The sequence below is a fragment of the Amblyomma maculatum genome, chromosome 5 (genome assembly GCF_055883805.1).
Source record: "Amblyomma maculatum isolate TAMU_Amacu chromosome 5, ASM5588380v1, whole genome shotgun sequence".
NCBI lineage: Eukaryota > Metazoa > Arthropoda > Arachnida > Ixodida > Ixodidae > Amblyomma > Amblyomma maculatum.
The window spans coordinates 56,197,279-56,215,741 of record NC_139348.1 but is presented as its reverse complement, the minus strand read 5'-3'; the positions used below and the strand labels follow the sequence as shown (position 1 = coordinate 56,215,741).

General features: G+C 45.0%; 2 protein-coding genes across 2 annotated transcripts in view; both read right to left on the bottom strand.

Annotated features, from left to right (window-relative positions):
- LOC146188355 (cell-death-related nuclease 7-like) overlaps positions 1-15,240 on the bottom strand; it is a 105,251-nt gene extending 90,011 nt beyond the window's left edge. Inside the window, exon 1 of the mRNA XM_084603749.1 lies at positions 15,063-15,240. Coding sequence (XP_084459875.1) covers positions 15,063-15,187 — 125 coding nt within the window. The 5' untranslated portion in view covers positions 15,188-15,240. The remainder of the gene's footprint in view (positions 1-15,062) is intronic.
- On the bottom strand, positions 1,453-2,301 carry LOC146188356 (uncharacterized). The gene has a single exon (XM_084603407.1). It carries the CDS (start codon positions 2,299-2,301, stop codon positions 1,453-1,455), a length of 849 nt encoding a protein of 282 aa, XP_084459533.1.
- Positions 15,241-18,463: the final 3,223 nt, after the last annotated feature.

The following is an 18,463-nucleotide window of genomic DNA, read 5'->3' as shown; positions in this document are numbered from 1 at the left end:
ACTCCAGTGAAACAATTGACCACAGTATACTCGAATGTAATGGTATCCATCCGGAAGTTAAGTTGGTGCAGGCGCAATCACTCTTCCTGAAGCTCTGGGGTTTAGAGATATCAGTGGCCGAGTTAATAAACCGGCGGTGGAAACTAGCAAAAAACGAGTGGAAGATTGGTGGCTTAAAAGCAGAGAAGTGACATAATGTTAGTAATGTAGGAACAAAATTTAATAAATCGAATGATGGTTTAGTAAACCATTCTAAATCAATAATTAAGATATAGGAAGAAAAATGAGCATGATAGCTACTGCTACCACCCCGTTTCAAAGGGGACGCTCCTATATTCAATCCATCCATCCATGTTTAGCATTGGTGACAGAGGTCAAGTATTCTCTTTCTGCTGAAAAATATTTCTCCCGCGCTTCGGGACTGCTTTTCAATTTGGCAGCGCAAAAAAGCCGCTTCTTTTTATTTTCGAGTCTTTTTAGTGTCTTAGAAAACCAGTGTTTAGAGCGATTTTCACGGAATGTTATTCTAGGGATAAATTTTTGTGTTAATTCGTGGAGTTTATTTTTAAATATTAGCCAATTCTCGTTAACAGATCTCTAGTTGTAACCGGCTTCGAAGAGTGGGAAAAAAATGCTCAGTTCATGATTAATGGCATTGTAGTTACCCTTGTCATAGAGGGTGATTGTTTTCTTTTGTATTTCATGGCGCTCGGTGCGGAAGGAAAAATCTGCTTGAATGACTTTATGGTCGCTAATGGGCTGTATGTATGTAATGGAAGACAAACTGTCAGGATGAGAGCTTAGTATTAAATCTAAAATGCTGCTCGAATCGCCTGCGATGTGTGTTTGGCTGGTCACTAGTTGGTAAAGATTAAAGTTCAAACAAACATTTAGAAAATCTCTTGATTCTGTACTGATTGGCTGTGAATAAGAAGGGTTGAGCCAGTTTATTCCTGGATAATTAAATTCACCAAACAGAAGAATATCCGCGTTTAGATAAGAGGTCATGAGCTGGTTGAGCATATTGTTGAGTTCGCGGGAAAAGTTTGGGCTTGCATGTGGAGGCCTATAACACACGCCGATTATGTCTGAATGCGGTGAAGCACGGCACAAAAGCCACAGTATCTCTAAGTTAGATGGTAGGCGGATGGGTGAACAAGATACTTCCGGCCCAGCAGCGATCAGTACACCACCCCCTCGAGAATATGTGCGGTCCTTTCTATAAACAGAAAAATTTGTCAAATCGGCAATAACTTCAGTATCAGTGATATCATTAGTAAGCAAGGTTTCAGGTAACAGGAGCATAGTGCTGTTAGATGATGTGACTAAGCTAGACACGCGTTCTCGTTTCGGCATAAAACTGCGAATATTAGTGAAGGTTACAGAGAACGAAAGATGATTATTTGATAAAGTACGGGGACGGGTATTGATTGCTTTTTGGGGAGGTGGCCGCTATGACATCTCTTGAACGGTCTGCGATGGGATATCGTACATATAACGCTTAGCACCAATGTGCAATGTCTTGTAGCGAAGTGAAAATTTAACTTTTTTTGATTTGGCGAAAGCTGTAAGGTGGCTACGCGCGGTTTGGACAGAACGAGAGACGTCTTCTCCGATGCTAAAGGATGTGTTCTTTAGTTTCCGGGCATTTGAAAGAATATTGTCTCTAATTTTGTAGAACGTGAATTTGGCTATTATTGGGCGACAGCGGTCGTTAGAATGGCGTCCAAGACGATGTGCGCGTTCTATTTCTTTAGGGTCGATTGATCTGTTAAGGCGCTCCTGGCAGTGACGAATGATTATTTCTTCAGCCTGAGCATATGTTTCGGTCGTAGTAGTGTCTTCAAGGCCATAAAATATTAGATTGTTCCGCCGCGATCGATTTTCAGCGTTGTCTAGGCGTGTTTCTAATGCAGAGACTAAGCAGGCTGTCTGGGCGGCGTTAGTTCGGACAGTGTCGAGGTCTGCTTGTAAGGTTTTTAGAGTTTGGTAGTGGTTCTCGAGGTCGGTCATTCTTTCGTTCAGATTGGAGATGGTTAGGTTTGTCGTTAGTAGTTGGTTTTTTAGTTCGCCCACCTCGGCGATGAGTAGGGATTGACTGGCTGAAATTTTTTGCAACTCGGCAAGAATGGTGTCAGAATCAGGACTGAGGTTAGTTTCAATATCACCAGATAACAACAACAGGAGGGAGCGGGCAAAATCGGCAAAAAGAGCACTCAGACACTGTGGGCTTGGCAGCTGCACTAAGAAGTAGTTACTAGTTTTCTTTGCGAATAGGCTGTATTGTGCAGCAACCTGCATTGTCAGGAAGAGTGGATTAGTAGTCTTTGCCATGGCACAGCTACCAAGCCCATGAAGTGTCGTTGACGAATGCTGTGGTTTTATAGTTGCAGATGGTGATGTCGACTGTGATGGGGCGATCCAGGAGGCAGCGAGGGTTGGGCAGATCCGTGGCGGTGTGTCGACGGCAGCAGTGACATTGATGTAGCCGGCCTCAAATCCGCCGCAGTCAAAAGAAATCGCAGGTAGGGATGACGAACCCGACTGCGCAGTCGTCCGGCCAGGCAGAAAAGCAGCGACGATCGTGACAAGCACCTGCATTGTCAGAAAGAGTGGATTAGTGGTCTTTGCCATGGCACAGCCACCAAGCCCAGTTTTATTTGTGACCCCACCCGGTCCAAGAGCAGACCTACCATTAAGGTCGTGCAGGAACACACGAATTTCTTCGCTGCTGATATCTTCATCTCGGAAAGCGTTGGGCCTCACCGCGAAGCGCCTTGTGCGAGAGGGGACCCCAGAGGGAGATAACAATTACTACACTCCCATAATTCTTTTCTGCTGCTGCAGCGCCAGCGGCTATCTTCCTTGCACAGCTTGGAACGCTTTGGTCAAACCGCATAGTGCTAATCGTGCCGCAGATGTTTGGTTTTTACCCGCGAGTGTCGCAGTTTTATTGAAAACTTTGCTCGGTTTCATGCGTTGCCACATAGGAGTCGCTAATGTTACCTGGTGCAAAAAGTTATAGACAAACACTTATGAACTTCTTACCCTTGCTCATTCTGTGCAAGAGCACTTAGGATAAAACAAAAACAAACACTCGGACTTCGCTTGAGAACGCGTGACCTACTGTCGCAGCTAATTGAATCAAAGGCACAATGGGCGGAAATGCTGCAAAAGCGAGCAAAACTTGTTGGTGCCCACACCCTTGTACCGCGAACATAAGCTGTAGCAGAGGTTGCAAGAATAAAATGACACCTGTGATCTTTCTAATAAAATTCATGCCTATTCGATGACAATGCCAATTTAGAATGGCGCTCTCCTCCACTCTCCTGTGGCGTTAGTAGGATCTACATAAACCAGGAGGCATACAGAGCAGACATTCGCTAAAAAGGATTCATTAAAGCATTTTCGAGGCGAGTTTTTGCCATCTTACTACGCCATCCATATGAAAGACTAGCTTGGCGCCAAAGCACTATGTACCACACCTGAACAGGCCTCATCTGATGAGCGAGTGTAACCACGATGTGGCAAGCGGAGCTGCGCAGCTTCCTGTGCGCGACTGACGTACGTGGTGGGGTTGCAGGCCAGACTGTGCCTCCTCCGGTGCCATGGTGCGGCAGGCCAGGCTGGGGCTCTTCCAGTGCCTTAAAGATGCCATGGCTAGAAGGCCAGACTGGGTCTCCTCCGGTGAGTGAGTTATGACATTGGGTGGCAAGCCACGTAGCGCCTTGTCTGGTGATGACCAGACGCACGAGGTGACATCAGAAGAACCGGCCTCGTATTGCTGGGCCCGTTACCACAACGGTGAACGACAATATGGCCGGAACGGAGCATGGTGTTAGGTTGTCACACTACCCTGCTGCCAAGGGAGAGGGCTGCAGCCGACAGCAGCCTAAGCAAAGCAGAAGACGGAAAAATTATCCCCTTGGTTCAAACAGCCCCGTCATCAGTGGTGATGGCCGGTCCTTTGGAGCCTTAAGCACGTCCCAGAACGCGAAAGACCAAATGATAAGTGACTTCCTATTCATTTTCAGTCTCCAGGATGTCCACTCCGATGATGCGCCTTTGGTGGTGCCGAAATAACTGGAAGGGATGGGCCTGCTCTAATGAACACAGGTCCCACTGTTTCTGTTCATGGGGATCAGGTCACGGAAACATGCAACGCAAAATATTTACAGTTGCCACATGTGGCCAAAACGCTTAGTATGGCGTCGCCAGATTGCATCGGCAACCTTGGCAGGGCATTTATCAGTTTATGTCAGTCGGCGAAAGTTCAAACAGAGCTTCCTGCACCTTTGCGCTCTTTCCCGTCTAGTTGTACTAGGCCGTAAATTCATAGTTAAGGCAGAAATTGTGATATACCTCCATAAGAGAACCTACAAGCACGGCAAAATAATGCCGCATATATGTTCACAAGTAATGACGGGAGCCACAATCACAGTTTCTTGCCACTAACAACCCCTCGGTCAGCACCACAGAATGTTCGTATTGTTTTGAAGTCGTTCAGGGAATACTCAGCCGAAACTTTCAGAAGCGAGGGGACACTGGTGTCCTTCGCCGCAATATTTATTGAACACTTCTGGGAAGGCCAAAGTGGTGACTCGTGGGATCGACACCGCTTGTGCACATCCTATTCGATTAAACCAAAAGCTATTCAGTGTCGATAAGCGAGCACTGTTGGAGAGTGCCCTCGACGATCTGATGGCCACTGGCGTGGTGAGACCAAGAGAAATCCCTTGGCCCTCCTTCTTGCTCTCAAACCTTGGAAAGACGGCACAGATGTTTGTGTGTCAATTATCGGAGGCCTAAAGCTGTGATTGTTCGATACTTCTCTCCCTATCCGTCAATCGGCTTGATTATTTATTCGCTTGGACAAGCAATGTTTTTTCCTTCTCTGTACTGTACCAGACGGCTTCTGCAAATGTCGATTGACCGCCATGATATTGAAAAAAGGGCCATTACTTGTCATCAGGGGTTTTCGGAGCTTGAGCGATTGCCATTTGATATGGCTAACTCACCTCCAATCTTTTAGCGAGTTATGGACATTTTTCTCACCTAGGCCAAATTTACCTTCTCTATGTTCTCTGAAAGTCTACAAGAGCATGTAATTCATCTAACCAATGTCCTTCAGCGAGTGAAAAACGCAGGTATCACTTTTAACCCCAACAAAGTCCAGTTTCTTAAAATCAAGATCAATCTCCTTGATTTCATTTCAGAGAAAGGCAGTTAACCCATATGAGAAAATTAGCTCCAGGCGATTCTGTATTTCCCGCCTTTAGTGAACGCGCACAGTCTCCAGCGGTTTCTCTGTATAACGGGAATGTACTGCCACTTTATCCCAAAATGTTCTGGCCTATATCGTTCTCTCCATTAGCTCCTATGCCTGTGACAGGCATTCAGAAGACCTGATTTTGAACGCTGTCCGCAGCCACCACGGATATGGTACGCCTACTGCTCCCCAACCTCAGCCTGACATTCATAGTGCAAACCGAGGCAACTGGTACTTTATAGGTGCAGTATTAAGGCGAAAAGAAAAGTTTTGCCCATTGGCGTTCGATATTCGTGGTATTATGGGACCAGACCGGAATTATTGGCTGACAGAGAAAGAGAGCCTAGCGATTGTGTTTGCAGCAATTGAAGTTGATGTGTACTTCAGTTCAGTTCAGTCGTTCAGTCGTGTCCGACTCTTCGTGACCCTATTGACCATGTCACGCCACGCTTTCCGGTCTCTCACTATCTTCCTAACATCACATAACTTCATCTGCAGTGCCTCGAGGATGCAATCTAACCATCGCGTTCACTGCCTATCCCTTCCCCGGCGACCCTCAACCTTTCCCAACATCAAATCTTTCTCCAGCGACTCCTCTCTTCTCATCAGATGACCAAAGTAGCTGAGCTTTAACTTTAGAATTTGACCCTCCAATGAGCAGTCAGGGTTTATGGTCGACAATATTGACTGATTTGATCTTCTGGCAGTCCAAGGAACTCTCAAGAGTCTTCGCCAGCACCACAATTCAAACGCGTCAATTCTTCGGCGGTCAGCCTTTTTCACAGTCCAACTCTCGCATCCATACATCACAACTGGAAAGACCATAGCACGAGTTATACGGATCTTGGTTGGCAGACTAATGTCTCTGCTCTTTACTAGGCGGTCAAGGCTAACCATTGCTCTCTTTCCCAGAAGCAGGCGTCTCCTAATTTCATGGCTGCAGTCTCCTTCCGAGGTAATCTTGGAGCCCAAGAAAAGAAAATCTGTCACAGCTTCCACTTCTTGTCCTTGTGACAGCTGCCCACACCCAGTTTGTTTTCTTTTAGTCCTGTGAGAACCCGACCTTTGCAGGTCATTAGTTGTTCGAAACTTTAAGCCCTCTAAGGAGCACAGCAGGGTTAGCAGAGCCTCTTCCAAACGCACACCCCTGAGAGAGCCGGGCGCCGGGCCGGGGACGCTTGTACCCATTTTACCGGTGGGTGTCCGGCGGTGGGTTTCGAACTGGCCTTGGATGGATGGGGGCCAAATTTACCGTTCATACTGATCACTAGGCGCTGTCATTGCTGTCGAGGTTTCAAAACCCAGTCGGCAGCATAGGCCGCTTGGCTCTCGCTCTCTGAACATGCAATTGTGGGCCATAATTCGGGCATGGCACCTAGAACCAAATGGCAGACTATCACTAGCCCCGCGGACCGCAGGGGTGAAGGCGACCGCCGCTGACCAGGCTGCGTATTGCCAAATTATATCCCGTTAGAGCACTCGAGAAAACGTCGCTCTCAGCGATTTAAGCAGCGATTGTAGCTTAAATGCGTCTCTATGCACTAACTGCAGGCAGGAAATGATTACGGTGAAGGTAACTGCATAGTGTAACGTTTATCATACAGTAACCTCGTGGCTCTGTTCGCGGCTGGTTTTTTGGCTATTAGGAACAAAAAACATCACACATTTAAACCTAAAATGAACATACCCCAAGAATGTTGGTAATTAATTTATCATTGTAAATTTTAGGAAATATTAAAGTACAGGATTCGAAACGACGTTTCAGTGACATAAATGCTGAGATGAGCTGTTAACCCATTGGGCCACAGAAGCAACTTTGTTTTTATTCCTGTTAACAATAAAAAAACTAAGTGGGGAAAAAGTCTGAATATATATATATATATATATATATATATATATATATATATATATATATATATATATATATATATATATACCCTGAAGAGTGCTAGCAGAAAGTAACGCTTTACGGAGTTTCAAAAACGCTTTTGCCAGCTCGGATAAAACTAGCATCTATTCAGGTTTCTCAATTTCGGCATTATAGATCACGTTCAGGTCGCTTACGCTTTCGACGAGAACTGCGGCCTCTAAATGCGCTGTTATTCGTTTTCAAGGTATTTCCAATCTTTGTTGACAGGTTTTGCTAAGGGAACGGAATTCCGAGCCAGAAAGCGTCGTATGCTCGAGTGCTCCTACGGGATATGATTTGTAAATACGCATCCCGGCTGAAGCAACGCTGCCGACGCCTGGGGCTCAGTGGTGTCTCGTCAGCACCTCCACGACGCCTTGCGGTCTGACGTGCAATGCATCGAGATGCATAAATGCTTAAACTAAGCCACCACACTGCCGAGCAGGCAACTACGACTGCTGCCTGTAAGCACAGAATCACCTACTGATTATGACATGGAGGATGGTACGTCTCCCTTTTGCGTCGTTGTGCATAAATGCGTACGCAAGCCTTTTCCAGAATATTTCTATGGTACAGGTCTTGTAGCACACAACGATGGTAAGCAAACTTGCAAGAAATTATGTCGCGTCTCGGCAAGACATGGCATTAAAAGGACGTCCTCGAGTATGCTCGTCCTTGTCACACCAACAGAGCGCAAAGCCGAGGGGAGGGAAATCACGTTTCATGATACCTGTAGAGAGCCGATAACTAGGAGAAATTGTTATTTCCGTCGTAATTGATCTATATTCATGACCATTGAAAAGAAATCGGCACTTGTTATTGATCACTGATCTCACAATGGGTAGAGCTATACCTGCGGCGTATACTTGACGCAAAGGCAGTCCATGATAAGCTACTGGAATCTTCACCCGGTTCGGCTTCTCATCGCAGCGGACCACAGACAATGCCAAGTATTTGACGGGCAGGATATATTTCGACACAATCAAATTTCCTGGCTTGTATTAGAAAAAACGGCAGTGCCACCACCAGAATAACATAGCAAAGCGGATCAACCGAAATCTTGAAAACATGCTTGTGTTTTAGGCTGAGCATCTCAAACACTGATCGTCCCGTGTGCAGAAGATGGCCTTCCACACAAGGACTTTCTTCGTCCTGAGCTCTGTTTTTCTATAGAGCATGGCTTTGACTTTACTCTGAACTTTGAAGGCTTCTAGTTGTTCCAGGTGCACAGAGGATACTTTCAATTGTCTCAGTGAAAAGTAGGGCAGAGAAAGTTTGAATCTCTCCAGCCTGGAGTACACTAGGCCAGGGTGTCATATAATAAAAGTAAATAAAGCCCTCCGCAGATACAACCACAGAGTGATGCAGCAAAAGGGTTTGCCTCGTCTCAAAGTACTTGGCGGAGTGGCCCTTTCGTGGTAATAAAGCGCGTATCGCTGTTGGCAGACTTCATTATGTGCTGAGTGGTCGAGGATCCGGACCAGGCAATGTTTCCGACCAGAAATGTACTACAAGCAGGCAGCAAATACGTCGAGGAACTCGGCGTACCAGATTTGAGCCACCTTGATCATCGTCCTAGTGCAATTTCCTCAGTCACGCGTTCACTGAGCCCCTCGTCAGTAGTAGCAACCTAGTTTGTGTACTCCTCCCTTCAAAATATTTCGCTCATTGTTTGATGCCTCGGAAGAGGTCTATTCTTCCTTGAGAAGAGGGACCGCAGTTCCATCTCAGGGTTTGAAATCGTGCGTGCATTGTTTGTTTGCATGGTGGTCGCCGGGGCAGCGCGATTGCGAATGAGTGAGATCTTAATCGCGGGGGCGACATCTTATCAGCGCTAAACAACGGTAGGAAAGGCATCAGAAGCCAGGCTCGAGTATTTTTCTGGCGGGATCCCAGAGAAGGCTAGCTGCTCGGCCGGCGAGCGCCATGGGCCAACCATATGAACTTACTGACGGTGCTGTACACCTTATGTACTGGACTGACGGCTTTGCCCACACGAAGACAGAATCTGTGCATTCGAAGATGTAGCAGGCGTTTATCGATGAACTGCTGCCATGCCAGAAAGAATGTTCTCTGTAGCGCAGGGAACCTTTGGCCGCGTTGCATCCCGTATCTGCGCCGCTGTGTGAAAACCGCGTGAAAGCCCTACCCCGCTTTTTTTTTCATCTTAGTATTGTGTTGTCCCAAGTGTCGATCATATGCTTCACTGCGCGGCAGCATCCGATATGTATCTTTGAAAATTCCGTTTTGTTTATCTGGATTATTTGGTGTTTTGAACACACTGTAGTTGTTCTTGTCGGGTCAGACCACGGCTATCGACCCGATCTGTAAAATGAGACGACTTCTGTTCTTGGAAGTCGAAAAAACATTTGATATTATTAGGGTCTTCCCTAATTATGGTGTTTACTTAAAATTTTCACCTCTGCAACTTTACTCGATTATTCTCAATTGCGTTTAAATCTTCCTGACAAACCAACAACAGTTCCTGTATGACCAGTGGACATTTCTCTTTTTCAAGTCTCTTTCATGTGCCTCAAGGGGCAGAACATTGCTAATCTTACGTTTTGTTGATCTACCAAAGGGTACGGATTCGATCACACTTTTCTGGAGCGCTGGATGAGTATGCATCGAAGGAAACGAAATGAAATTTGTTGTACGATTTTTCGCACTTGGCAAATAAATTCTGCATTGTGCTGTTCTCAAACCTTCTCGCCTTCTCGCGAGCGCAAGTATTATCAGGGAAAGAAGTAGCTGCTTCAGAATTTCGGTCTATTTCGACCTCATGAGACTGCGCGAGCGCTCAACACAACTGTGATCGACTCTGTGCATTTAAAGCTCGAATAATTCCGACAACTGCGCAATCTGATGGCGTATAATTAAGTGCCACAATACAGAGCTATTACAAGCCAACTTGAATAACATAATCCTGATGCAGCAAAAGGCTCATGTCATTAAACATGAAACAAAAATTTATTTATTCAAATTTTGTCCCATGGTGCGCTTTCTTAACATAATTATAGGTATACGGCTGTGGCGTTATGCACAGTTGCATGACACAAATACTCTGTCGTCCCATTACCGCTTCTTTTTCTTCCGAGGCCGCTAACATTACTAAAGGGGCCATATTATCCTCGGTTTTTGTCGCTTAACTGCGACTCATGCCTTTGCATTACACATTCTGACAACTTCGCTTTAAGCTCTATATTTGTGGATTGAAATAGAAGCACTAGGTTTACGGGATTTTTTGGACATTGAATAAAACGCATCAACAATAATACGTGTTGCGTAAACGCGCCTCACAAATCATAAGCTAAAGTCCTCATCAATAAAGTAAAACATTGATAAAAGTCATCATCCATACAAACAGAATTCATTATGTATCTGCTGTTCTCCTCTAAAACAACACACAAATAACTTATATGAAAAAATAGAGCAAGCGTATGTTAGACTACTTTGAAATATAGTACGCGCAGCAACAAAATATGGTTGAGTCTGTTTCGAGAAACGACTACGACAATCAAATGGTTGCTAACGCCTTACGGCTCTTATTCAATTCCCATCCAGAGGCCGGCATAGACCTTCAACATCACCGGATCTCATCTGTATTTTGATATATCTTGCTAAAAGGTACACTTATGTCACCCATTACTAATTAGGGGGATTATTAACGATGCGCCCTTAACGGTGCGCACACTCCCAGACTACCTTAGAGTGAGGGGGGGGGGGTAGCTGTTCCGGTCGCAAAGGAGATGGCCTCGACCTGCGTGGCAAGCTCAGCCGGAATTCAACTACCTTGTAGTGACAGAAGAGGGTGGCCGTTTGGTGCCCAGCTGTCGCCGGTTTAAACCAGAGTAAGGATCGCAGACAGAAGTAACAAACAAAACACAATCTATGCACAGCAAGAGACGATAAGATACAAAGAAATACACAAGATCACTTAAATGCACAGACGAGAGGTTCACAGAATACAAACGCTAAGCATGCAACTACAGAATGATTCAATAACACAGAGGCTTTACAACAGATCAAACACGAGAGAGTTACAAAAACAAACACCAAATTGTTCACCGGGCACTGTTGCAGTCCGACGCCTCAAGAGTCACGATGTGGCCGCCATACGAGACGAATGCCGCTCCCTTGCATGTCCGTGGGCTTGCCAGCAGCGGGTGATCCCCGGGAGTCCAGCCGAAGCACTGGCGAACACGCCGCAACACTGACTAACTGACTGATTGACTGGCTCACAAGCGGCGCGGTCTCTTTAAATAGGGCGCGCCGCGTCTGTCTGTTAGCACGCGCCAAAGCTAGCGCGCACACACACTTAGCTTCGCTTGTTATAGCGCTCTCTCCTCCTCCCGTCGATCCGCGTGTCGTCATTGGCCAGGTCCCATAGACGATTCTAGATTTTTCTGGCGCATTCCAGACCGATGAACCACCGTCCTCCCCGGGCAAGGGGAAAGAGTTTGGCGGCAACGCGTACAAAGCTACGCGCACTCCCGTGCGGGGAAGGAGGTTTTTCTCTCCATGCTTTCCAGGCATGGTGATTCTTGCACCATGTTTCCACGCGACGCCGCGCGGCCCTCGCGCCGTACTGGCGTGATGAAAATGTGCGCCAATTTTGTGACAACTTACAGTTTAATTGTTTGTCTATTTTTGTGCTTCTTCGCCATCTCTCCGCCAATATGCAAACGAGGCCAAGGACCTCTTAAAGCTGAGTACGAGCAGCTTTTTCTTTGGCCTCCTTGCATTTGCTTTTAAATGGGCGGAATAAACGAGATGAAATGAAAAGATTGACTTAAGGACGTTGTGCTGTTTATTTTGAATGATATTCTCATTGTTGAAGCATAATGCAGCCGTTCCTGTCATCAAGTCTAGATATTAACTAGTGCCTCAGGAACCTGAACTTATCTTTGCTGAAGCAGATAGCTTAGCTGTCTATTAAGGTGGAGGATATGGCCACTTCCTATGGTCAAGTTTCTTGGGGGTACTTAACGCCACACGAACGTCCGACTGCAACACAGGGAACTCCTGACTCCCACACTCAATGTTTTTAATTGAATGGGTTTTGCGACTGCATTTAACAGCCATTTCAATTAGCCGTTGTTATACAAGACAACGTATAAAAGCTCTAGTGAACTTATTGACTGCATGCTTCGCGAACCCCATGTTTTTTTTATTTTCGGGCGCTTTGTGCTGGTAGAAAATATCAGCACAAAGATTTGACAGCTTTAAAAGCATGTTCTTTAGGCTCTACATGTGTGAGGTGTTGCTTGGTGAAACGCTTGATTCGTTCTTGTCGTTCTCGTACCGTTCGAGTTACGATAACGACGAAGCGCGTGCCGGACATAAGGAGCGGAGAGGTGACGTGTCGGGAAACTGAGATCGAGGAAGAAGGGAAGGCAGTTGGATTGGAAGACATTTATTTAGCCAAATGCAGATGGTCCGTTTGAAATGGCCTCCAGCCTATGGTTGGCGGCGACCTTAGCGACCCTCTCGGTGCCCAGAGTTTGAACGCCCGGGTCCGAGCTTACCAGAGCTGCCTCCCATCGCTCAAGAACAAGAATTTGTGCTAGATCCTCCGCTGGAGGTTTTCCTTTACACTGCCATTTTATGTCATCATACGTGGCTGTTTCGCCACAAAACCTGCACAGGTGGTTTAAGTCATCCAGGCACATGTTTGCTAAAAGAAATGGGTTGAGAATGGACCTCGCTTGTAGTCTCCTCCAATCGGTCTCTGCTACCTTATCCAACATTTTGTCAGGTGGTGAAAATTTGTGTCGTTCTAATCTCTAACAACTTGTGAATACATGAAAAGGTACCAGCTCCTCCTTGGATTAATCAATGGATACAAACGACCCACCGAGTCGGTTCAGGAAACCTCGAGCCATTTTTCGGGCTGCCTCATTGCCCGGATTCCCAGAGTGAGCCAGCGTTCACATTCCATCAATTTTTTTGTATGGTTGAGATTCTGCCCCCCGCAAAGCTTCGAACGGCAAATTAGAATCAAAGAATCAAACGAAGCTGTGACTAGTGCCACAGCTACCTCTTCCGCTGTTTCCGAAGATTTTGTCACTACTGTCCCTTATTCCCGCAGTCGCCCAAGTACGTCCACCACCGCCAGTGCGAACCCTGCCCTTTATGTGCATTCTGCCTCATCGACATAGGCAGCTGCTTCGTTCGTTGCGTATTTTTCATGTAGAGCTATCGCCCTAGCTTTCCTCCTTCGTTCGTGGTGGGAAGGGTGCATATTCCTTGCTAGTAGTTTGATCTTCAGTCTCTTGCTTAGGAGTTTTAGCAGCTGTGCTTTCGTATCCGCAGGCGGAAGTTCCAAGCCTATACCTAGGCGCTTCTAGTACGTCTCTACCTGCCTTGGTGCGCTTAAGCTGTTCTTTTTGCGTTTTGAGGAACAGAGCATCTCTGTTTCGGTCGCTGTGGAGTTCGGAAGCCCCAAGGCTGCTTTGTATGCTTGCCTAATTATTGCCTCGGCTTTGCCCTTCTCCGCGGCATCTCGCTTTAAGTATGAGAGTGTACACTGTCCTGCTCAGGAAACATGCCTGCACTATCTATAGGGTTCGTTTTCTTTTGCTCCACTCCTACGGTTGGCGAGTCTTGTGATTACCCTAATTGACATACTAACTGATGTTTTGTGAGCGTGAGGGGACTTCCCATCGATGAGGGGCAGTCATTAAGGATCTTGAAGGCAAAGGAAAGCAAAGAAACGGCATTCAAGCATAGAGGTCAGCAGTGGGCGGGTGTCTGGTTGTCTGGTTTTAAGAGGCCTCTCTTGGACCACCACTGCACATCTGGCATGCTTAAGCCATCAGCGGGACCGAGCGGCATCGACGGGTCGAGCGCTGGTCTCGGGAATCGGTTACGCTGCCTCTGCCAACTTCCTGGGGCTACCGATGCGAGTCCACCGACGGCTCGTTGCGGTTCTCTATACTGTTGCGCCCATCTAGCTTTTCGTAGAGCACTCCTGAACTTCTGGTGCCGATTTCTGGCGGCTACATTTTACTCTTAAATGAATGTTCGTGCGGATACCTTTTTGTCCTCAGTCCCTGTAAGCACCACTTCCGAGCCAGGAATGGCTTTAGAATTAATAAATGAGCAAATATTTATGTTTTATTTTTTGGGGGGGATGTTAAAGGTCCCACAGCCACTCAGCCTATGACAGATGCCAGTCTAGCACGCGTGGAACACCGACAACGTTGGTTATTAAGCTGCACTGATATCGTACAGCACGAACGGCCAACATTTAAACGCATGTTATCCCACTTAGTACGTGACACAGGCGCTTATGAGAGGTAATGCAAGAGTAGGCCCAAGCTTTATATTGTACGTAGATTCATTTGAAAATATAGAAATGCTTTAGGTTAACACCCTGAAGTGGTTAAGTACCGGAAAGGACTTTCATAGCAATCTTACATTTTTAAGACAGAAATACTGTTTTGAAGATGTGTAGTTCCTACTTTTACACTCATTTTTTAACCACTTCGAGGTCAGCATTTCTGTTGATTTAGTCATAGTGCAGGAAGTACAGTGAGCAAACATGCCACCGAACTTTGTAATTTAATTGAAATAACCACCTCCATGGCACTATTTTGGTAGAAAATCATCACTGAATGGTAAAGCCCTAAATCAAAGCATAAAATAACTAATCTTTTGTACAAACACCTAAACGATCTCTTTGATAACCATGATCTCAAGTTCTCAAATCTTATTGATGTAGAGTGTGTCATAACTATGAGGCGGTGAACTCTATAGAATGAGTTGGTTGAGTGTTTAACACACAGCTTGCTTGCTTTTACCTATATTCACCTAGTTTCAAGAAAATAGTTTGAAGAAAATGCAAACGTGCGTTGTTGAGGCAAACAGACTTGTACAAACCAGTCAACTGGCTTTCCTGTGGCATCCTTGCACGAAATCTTCTTTCCTTTTTGGCCGAACGCCTGCGGAAGGTTGAGAAATGCCGCAAGGAGAAGAGCGGACAGAATGAGGACAAGGCGATCCATGAGATGACTGTTCGAGGGGTTGGTTAATGGTCTTCGAATTGATGTACTGAATAACATTTATATGATCTCAACATCGTCAAACAACTTGCATAGGTTTAAAAACAAAGATAATGTCGTGTTCGTGTTCTTTTAGAATACATTTGCTGGGTTGCGACATGCTCGTTTAAACGCTCAGAACGTTGTGACGTCCTTCAAAAGGCATACTATGACAACGGCCAAGAAAAGTTTTAATATCCTTGCTCTTTTCAAAAGAACGGTACATATCACATAACAATCTTGCACAACGTCTGGGTGAACTGATATTTAACGCTTTTCTTCAGGTATAATGAAACTAATGTTAAAATGAATTCAGAGTCAATTGATACGGGACATCTACAAGAGACCTTTCATGAAAAGCAATAAGTTTCTTGTTTTCAGGCCTCTTTCAAATAGGTTTTGTGAACTTAATAAAAGCGTTTTAAAAATTACTGCAAGCAGTGAGAGTATCCATGCCCTGGCCTTAATAATAAGGTTGGCGTGATGGCCCATATTTAAAACCTTTACATTGAGAAATGTCGCTCCGAGAGCGCTGAGGATAGCTCACTGCCTTAAAGCAACTGTAAAAAACGCGCCACTAAGGGGCCATTGTATTACCAGTTTCGTATCTCAGGTCTTTGCTCTCTCTATTTACGCAGCTTACCCTGAGCGCGAAGTAAATAAGCGCTTACAGTTTTCACACATTTTTTATTTGATGACGTACTGGTGAGTAGAGGGAATGAGGACGCTTATAAAATTGGAAGTAGAAAAAAAAAATTTATAGGTCATTGGAATGTCAGGCTTGGCATCGAGCATTTTGATCTATATATGGCTCAATGCAATGCTTTTTGAAAGCCGCAAATGTGGTTAGGAGCCGACCCTAAATATTAAGATTAGTTATTTAGAAAAAGCACGAACTATTTCCTTATTAAGCATTGTCGCTTTATGGAAACGTACTGTTAGTCTCGTGGAAAAATGTACTTGTTCAGATTCAAATAAAGCTACTGCAGCCTACTGTTCTGGGAAGACAAAGAGAGCACATGTACAAGGGCCTGTCAAAGAATTCAATACAACTTAATTATTGTTAATATCTTTCTGATTTTCGTTCTCGCGAAACATACTAATAAAGATCTAAATGCGGGTGTTAAAAGCGGCGTAACGCATAAATCAAAACAGCAATCACGGCTGATTACGCTACAATATCTAGGTGTTTATATTTTAACACGTTTAGGCCATTGTGGCCACTAATTGCTTTCATATATGGTTTGGTCCTTGTATAGATTAACAACCGCTAAAATAAACAATTAAGAACAATCGAGAGGAGATTATGCAGAAACTTTCATAAAATGTTTTATAAAATTATGCATAGCTTATTGTGGACAACGTAGCTATGTTTTTTGAGTCACGAAATAAGAATGGAATGATCAATTTCCAAGCTTTCAATTCTGCCTTTGTCGCCTCTGCACCGTTACCACAGGCACCGTACAGAGTTTGTTTCTACATTGCGAAATTCCTGCGATGAATTACTTCGTATATGCTATATCAATAGACACATGTGATTGAAGGGGCTTTAGGAAAACGGGATCAACTAAAACGCTCAATATCACCTCTTATATACAGAAGTGGTATTGGGTAATATAAGCATACACTCGAAGGTGGAAATCATTAAAAACTTATTTGAACGTTTCAACGCTCAGTTAGACTGAAAAATAAAAAAGGAAATAAGTTTGTCAATTTATCTTTGTTACGTCGTTAAAAATTCGTATTTCAGCTAAAGGTGTTAAGTACTGTCCAATTTTGACAGTATCGGTCGCATTGATGCAGTAACTGTCCTGAATTTAAAAAGATAACGATTACGGGGTTATTCGAGGGAACTTTCCGCTTGCATCTAGGAAGTGTTTTACCGGAAGGAGGACCTATGTAGCGCAAAGCCAGAAGAGCCTCCTTCGCAACCTTTTGCCGTTATGCCAGCATGAATTGAAGTCTAGACAACATACTGCCGCAATAGCACTGAACCTAAAAATCATTAGTGCAAATGCTTGGAACATTTGTCCAAGATAAATGAAGTATTACATGATATATTGACTCGGCGGTCCGTTTTTAGGTATGTAGATCTTTTACATCTTGTGCAAAAAATGAAAAGCTGGGGGAACACTTAAGTACCACGTTCAAGGATCTGACGCAACATATGGAGGCGATTCCTTCCCTGGCTTCCTTTCTGATATTGTTTCTCGTAAATGCACTTTGCCAAAGACGTAATCACAAGGCCCTGGTCTTGCCTCAAAAGCTCACATAATAAACTACCTCATTTTGTTACTTCCATCCACTATAGATACAAATCCAGATTTTGACCAGTCCTTAAGAACATCACGTGAGTCCCTACGCAAGATTACCGAAGTGTTCAATTTTTACGTTTGATCGCTTTCCAGCGCGGCGATGTTGTGTCGCCTCATGACATCGAAAATCCACCAAATAATCATTTCAACATCATATTACCTTAAAAGTGAGCAAATAAATTCACATGCCATAATATTTAGACACAATGAAAGCAAGGACTAGGCTGAACTTGAACTTTCTGATCTATGAGGTCCTTATTGCTATGGAGGGAAAGAGCTTCATTTACTAATGCAATAAGATTTCTTCTAGGAAGGAGGAGGAAGATGAGGAGTAAAGGCAGGGAGGTTAGCCGGTAAAGGAACTTGTTTGCCACCCTGCACTGGGGGAGAAGAGTAGGTGGGTATAAAAGTTGTGGGTGAGAGAGGGATGGGTGATTACAGTACAGTCACATCACAGACATGCCACACCACATCACGTCACAGTCATATCACTTAACATAAAAAATCATAGCATTTCGATCATTCCTGTGCTTTTCATAAAGCGGAGAATGCCTGGGAGGCCTTCACCGCAGATGATCGCCGTGGCCAGGGACCTAGGATCTTAATTTCAGTTAGTGGGCGTCCATCTAGACGCTACAGCGCACAGCATAGACGCTGTCTTTCCTCGCTGTATATGGAGCACTCACAAAGAATGTGGCCTATACCCTCGTCGCACCCGCGGTTTGTACATGCAGGGCTGTTTGCCATACCTATCACGAAAGAATAAGAGTTTGTAAAGGCTACACCAACCCACAGGCGGCAGAGCAAAATTTCTTCACATCGGGGTAGGCCAGGCTGAAGCTGGAGCTTCAGGACAAAGTCCAGGGATTTGAAGCGGCAGTTGGCAAACTGGTCAAAATTCCACAAGGAGAGCTTGTGTTCCCGC